This window comes from Muscardinus avellanarius (assembly GCF_963383645.1).
Source record: "Muscardinus avellanarius genome assembly, chromosome: 6".
Classification (NCBI taxonomy): Eukaryota; Metazoa; Chordata; class Mammalia; order Rodentia; family Gliridae; genus Muscardinus; species Muscardinus avellanarius.
In genome coordinates this window covers 62,931,625-62,938,170 of record NC_137791.1, presented here as the reverse complement: position 1 = coordinate 62,938,170, position 6,546 = coordinate 62,931,625, and the positions used below count along the sequence as shown (strand labels likewise).

General features: G+C 43.3%; 1 protein-coding gene across 1 annotated transcript; it reads right to left on the bottom strand.

Moving 5' to 3' along the window:
• Positions 1-621: 621 nt before the first annotated feature.
• On the bottom strand, positions 622-2,832 carry GPRIN3 (GPRIN family member 3; the record flags this gene model as incomplete). The annotated part of the gene is made up of 1 exon (XM_080697334.1): positions 622-2,832. One exon carries the CDS (start codon positions 2,830-2,832, stop codon positions 622-624), a length of 2,211 nt encoding a protein of 736 aa, XP_080553460.1.
• Positions 2,833-6,546: the final 3,714 nt, after the last annotated feature.

The following is a 6,546-nucleotide window of genomic DNA, read 5'->3' as shown; positions in this document are numbered from 1 at the left end:
TAGTGATTTTTCTTAATATTATTTTTCGTGTAATTTTAACAGCTATACATAGTATATGAAAAGGGTTAACTGTGGATGTTTCAAAAATACTAATTCATATTTGATTTTTTATACATTTAAATTTTTCACGTAATGTTATCTGGCCTAGAAATGAGCTGAATGTTTCTTTTTTGTACATTATAATTTTTATTACCTACTTAAACTTTGTGTGGAAATGGCATTTTATTGAAATAGGTCTAGAAATTATAGCTGTTTCTGCTAACAGTGGTTTTGCTATTTTAAATTAAGCTGAGGCAGTAATACAAAATGATACATGTATAGGACGATATTACTTCTATAAGCTACGCCATAGTTTAAAAAAATCCCAGTGAATATTATTTCCACTTAATTAAGGTTGCTAACCTTTAGTGAAGCTTGCTTCTCTTGTTTCTGTTTTAAAATATCAAAATGGCATTTTTAGTCATGGAGCTTCAAGGAAGAGACCCAACCATTTTTCTTAGCAATTTCCTACAGTTAATACTTGTTATTTTCTTCCTCGTTTCTGAGAAAGAAAACGAAGTAAGCTTTGACACAGACGGAAACATATGCACACCATCCGTGCGGCCCCACCCGCGCCCCCTTTCAGTCTAACACAGAAGAAGGTGCGGGGCGCACGCAGCAGTTGGGGCGCCGGAGATTCTGCAGCATGGATTGGAGAACGCTGTGCTGCCTGCCTTTGAGCTTCTTATTTGAGGAAGTGTCCGAGGAGATGGATCTCCGGGTCTGGCCGCTCTGCGTTTTGATTAATTTCTCATGTTCCCTAATCTGCCTCTGCAGATGGTTCTGGATGGCGATTCCCAGGGACTCCGGGTCCAGGGAAGCACCATAGACTTCCCAGGTCATGCCCTGCTCGTCCCACACCACGTCCTTGACGCGCTTGGACTGTTTCAGATGCAGCTTGGAGTCCGAGCCCAGCTGCTTTTTCTTCTCTCCCGGCGTGAGCCCCACCTGAGCCGCGGCTGCCGTCACGTTTAGCTCCTTGAGGAATTCGCTGACCCGGCTGGCCCGGCGAGGGCTGGCCTTGACGGAACGCGAGGGGGTCCTCTTGCCGGACCCTGGGCTCGAGTCGCCCATGGAATCGGACGGCAGGCTCAGGCTCGTGGCTGTCTTCGGCTGTCTATTTTCCTCTAAGATGCCCTCCTGGTTCTTTCTAACTGGGGAGGGGGTGGGAGTAGCAGCCAATCCTGTGCCTCCGTTAGGATTGAGCAACAGGGCGTCAGCGCCAGTGGACTCTGGTTCTTTGACTATCTGGGGAGACTCCGGCTTCCTGGCCTTGGCACCTCCTTTATTAGTGGGGCCCGAGTTCCCTGACGGGTCCTCTTTGCTGGCAGAGCTACAGGCATCCTTCAGTTTGCACTCTGGGTCTGTTTTGCTGTCAGATGACTTGGTTTCAGATGCCCCCAGGTCCTGACTTATTTCAGGTTGGCTGCCTGCCCTGATAGAACTCTGGCCCATGGGGCTGGCTTTCAGGGAGCTACCATCAGTACCTGAAAGCTGAGCAGAGGTTGGCTCTTCTCTGGCCAGAGTCAACCCTTTACCCCGATCCTGGGCCTGGGTGGAGGCCACACTGGCGGGTGAGGATTTAAGGGTCTCCTCTGGTAGGCTCACTGGTTCGCATTCCCCTTGGAAAGCTGCCTGGATATGCACCCGGGGGGTTAGCACGCTGTTGGAGAGCTCCAACACATGGCTTCCTCCGCCACCGCCCTGGCAAACCACACGCAGCTGCTCTTGGCGCTCTAAGCACTCGGGGACCGAAGTTTCCTTTAAAAACGCTGCGAGGATGCTGGGGCTGGTGGAGACTGATCTGCTCTCCACACTCACCACAGCCTGTACCTCGGCATCTTGCAGAACCTTGCTAGGGACTTCCTGGGTCTCACTTTCAGCTTTGTGTGTCATCGTACTGGCTTCTTTGAACTTCGACACCTGCTGTTGTGTTGACAACCGCACCTTTTCTGGATCTGGAGGGCACGTCGAACCTTCGCTGGTGAGGTGGGACGGCTCAGGTGTCCCTGATGCTATGACTTGGGAGTTGGAGGCAGTGGCAGAGAGCTTTTTGTTCTCTGAACATCCATCTTCTTTTGCTGGAGATTTACAGGACGCCGTCGTGGAGTCACAGACGGCTTGCTGCCTTTCCCCTTCAAGTCCACCCTCAGAGGAGGAAGGATAACTGCACGCCCTGGCTGCTCCCTTTGGCGTCTGCACAATTCCCTGGACTGTTTCTTGAGAAGGAAAATCACAGGCCCCTGGATCACTGCTGCTGCCACAGGTGCCCCCTGCAGGACAGTTTGACTTCTCAGTTTGCCCTCCATTCGAGGTTCTCTTCTGCGGTTTCACTACGGAATCTTCAGTGCTGCAGGCTTTGGGCCGATCGCCTGGGATGGCCTGGTGGGTGTGCTGATTGGCGGGCATCATAAATGGGTCCTGTAGAAGATCCTTTCCTGCAGTAGGACTCGGAGCTGGTACTGTGGAGTTGCTGCTATTTCCGGGCATCTGGGGATCTCCAGGGGAGTGGCATGTGGGAGATGCTTTCTCAGGCTCATTGAAGACACCAGGAGAAGACATGTCTGCCTGGGTGGTCTCATGCTCATGAGGCTGCATCAGGGACTCAGCCCCTGGGCTGGGGCTGAGGCTTGGTGCAGTAGAAGCATCTGCAAGGCCGTTGGCATTCTTACCCAGGTGAGCTTGTTGGTGTTGGGGCGAAGAAGCTTGCAGCTCTCCTCCAGTCTCTTCTTTGAACGAAGCTGCAATCAGGGAAGTTTTGGTCGATCTCAGAGGGTCAGGTACAGTCCCCATGGAATTCCTCTCCAAGAAATCACCAGAGCTCTCCCTGGAGTGGTGTTCCCACCGGGAAGCAGTCTGAGCTCACAGTGAAGACACTGGCAGGGATGAATCTCTGCAGAACCAGCCTGGGGGTCAAGGAAACAGTACTATTAACACAGGTCATCAACGAAGGCATGAGAAGTATACAGAACTGTCTTTTTTTTTTTTTTTTAAATAAGAGCACATAGGCACCTCAGGTCTTTTCTTCCCATATCTATCCCTATAAAAATAGACCTTGGGAAGAAAAGGTTTTTAAAAAAAGTTTAAATTGTACAAATATTATTTTAGTATATTAGTTTTTGCTTGCATCCCACTGTTGTCTAGAAAATAGGCTTTTAATGTAGCTAACTATATTTGATAACAACCTTAAAAGTCATCTGTGTAATCTGATTTACCAGAAATCAGAAAATCTTGTTAAGCTACTGTAATTAAATCAGTGAGAACTGAAATAGGCCCAAACTTTAGAGAATATCAGAAATAGAATATCAAGAATAGTTACAAATATAAATGAAGATTTAATATATGACAAAAGAGACATTTCAACTTAGTTGAAAAAGGATGGGCTGTTTAATAGGAGGGAATGGTAAACTGTCTATTCCTTTAAAATAAGAGAAAACCAGATCTTCATCTTATACCAATTCCAAAAATATATCCCAGATAGATTTAGCCAAATCAATGGTTAAGATGTAAAATAAATAAGTTAAAATCCTGTAAGAAAATGTAGGGACCATTAGTATAATGTCTTCTTTTGACAAAGAAGAAACTAAGAGAAAACATACTTGTGGGTGACTAAATACAATTAAAAACTTGCATGACAAAATATATCATAAAAGACTATAGATCTTAGAAAAATATCTACAACCTTAGGAGACAAAAAAAATCCATAAAATAACAAGAACTCTTAAAAATCTAAAGGAGGCCAAATAATTTTGGAAAATGAATAACAAATATGAAAACATAGCTTAACCAAATAAACACAGCATACAAGATAACCACATACTTATAAAATATGATCAAATTAATTTCTGGTCAAATAAATTAACAATGAGGTCTTACTTTATACCAATTACACTTGTAAAAGTTTATATAAAAAGAGTATAACACAATGGCCTGAGGAAACCTAGCAAAATAAAATACTTTTACTAATTATAGGTGCAAATGTATACTGCCGTAGCTTTCTTTACAGAAGTAGGCTAGTTTTTAAAACTAAAAAATACACAGCCCTGATCCAGTATTACAAACTCTATCAATAGAAATAATACAAATACTTATGAATATAGGATTAAGCATATTTATTGAGTACTATTGTAGCAGCAAAAACTGATAACAACCTGATCCCCCAAAATTGGGGGAATGGTAGGGCATATCATTACATATACCTACTATAAGGTACTCGGCAACTGTGAAAATAAAATGATAACTAATTAGCATATAACTTTTCAAGGTATGGTTGAATGAGAAAAGCAAGGCACAGAAAAGAACATGCATTTTCATTTCTGTTATACAGTAACCTAAAACACTTCATGCAATGTGTACACACACGCACACACATACACATCAGTTGGTTTGTGTATGGTTATATAAATTCTAAAAATATTTAGAACTGGATAAGACATACTAAGTATTAAATGAGAGGAGTATGATGAGTTGGAAACAAGGAGGGGAGATGAAGGTGCCTGAAGTAGGAAAATGATGAATTTTTTAAAATCTGAGGTAATCAAGGGTATATACATATGTAAAATTATATGTATATGTATAAACATTTCTTAACTAGATACTAAAGCATGTGGATAAAGCAGTGGGCCAGAAATTGTTAGCTGAATGTATTTTAATAATTATTTAATATTATTTTTATCACTAATGGGCTATGTTACCTCGGGCTAGTAATCTTAATAATCTTTCTAAACTCCAAGTGAACTCATTGACAAAATGTATTGTATGATTTCTTTTTTTTTTTTTTTTTTTTTTTTTTGTGGGTCTGGGGATGGAACCCAGGGGTATTTGACCTCCGAGCTACACCCCTGCCCTATTTTTCATTCTTTAATTTGGAACAGGGTCTCACTAAGTAGCTGAGGTTGTCCGCGAACTGCAATCTTTCTGTATCAGCCTCCCTAATGCTGGGAGTACAAGCATGTGCCACCACGCCCGGCATATTGTATGATTTCTAAGGACATTTCCAGTTCCAAAATTTAAGAACCCATCCAGGATCAGAACCTGCAGAGGGGTGAGGCCGCTGTTGGGGCCTGTGAGGCCAGATCAGAGCCTCCTGGGAGGCAAGGCCGGTGCTGGGGCCTCTGAGGCCAGGATTGGAGCTTGCTGAGGGGTGAGGCCAGAATCGGGGCCTGCCATTTGGTGAGGCTGTTGATGGAGCCAGCGAGGCCAGGATAGGAACCTGCCTAAAGGAAAGGCCAGTTCAGGGGCCTCTGAGGCCAGGATCGGAGCCTGCCATGAGGGAAGGCCGGTGCTGGAGCCAGCGAGGTGGGGAACAGAATCTGCCGGGAGACCAGGCTGGTGCTGGGGCCTTCACTAGTGGGATCAGAACTTGCAGTGTGGTATACACAGAGAAATATCAAAGAAAAATAAAAAATCAGATGCTCTCCCTAATATTCAAAAATTAGAAAGAAATGGGTATAGGAGGGAATCTAGTGGAAGAAAGGGCCCTATGGAGGAGCAATTAAGGTGACCAATCAGAGGGGATGGGAAGGGGGAAGATGAAATCTTATTAAAACATAAGATGTGCCAGGTGTGGTGGCGCACGCTTGTAATCCTCGCGCTTGGGAGGCAGAGACAGGAGGATCGCGCAGGTTCGAAGTCAGCTGTGCTGGCTTAAGAGACCCTGTTTCCAAAAATTAAAAAATAGGTCTGGGAGTGTAACCTGGAGATAGATGGGTTTCCAGGAACCCCAGTACCACCAAACCAAACCAATCAAAACAAAAACAAACAAACAAAAACAACAAAAAAACATAAGATGTATGTAAACAAATATATCAGTGTTAAACACTAAATCAAGCATGGGATTGAGGGAGGTGGAAGGAATGGGATGAGGATTGGACAAAGGCTAATTGGATGATGTGTGCTTGTATATCCTCACAAATCTTATATTCCATTGTGATGTTTGACTACAATGCACCAATAAAAATTTATAAAAAAGATTCAAGAAACCTGATTTTTTGCATGTAATGAATAATAGATCAAATAGTGCCATCTTAACTTAGTCTAAGTATCAAAGGAAATTCAAATTTCTTGTTGGGTCCAGGTTTTGAAAATATATAATCTTAGTTTTTGGTTTGATGTTATTTGGTTGATCTACTACCATATGAAATCTAATGATAAACCAAACTTATTTTCTCCTGAAAATCAGCTTACCCTTCTAACTTTGTTATTTTTATTAATGGGTCGAATATTTTCCCATTCCTGGTCTTGACTGCTTTCTTCTCATTGAAACCACTTCTCCAGGTTTCTGTTTCATTTTTTTCTTACTCAGGTTTTCTGTGGTCACCACTTGCTGTGCCCCAAGCCAGTTTCCCCCTCTTCCTCTTCTGCATCTTTTTTTTATTATACCTTCTCCCCTCCTGTCAGCCTTTCTCATCCTCAAAAAGCCCACTGGCCCTTCAAGTTTCCACTTGAACTCCATTTGCTTTCTGAAGTTCTCCAAAACCTTAGAATCATAAGAGTCTCTCTATTTTT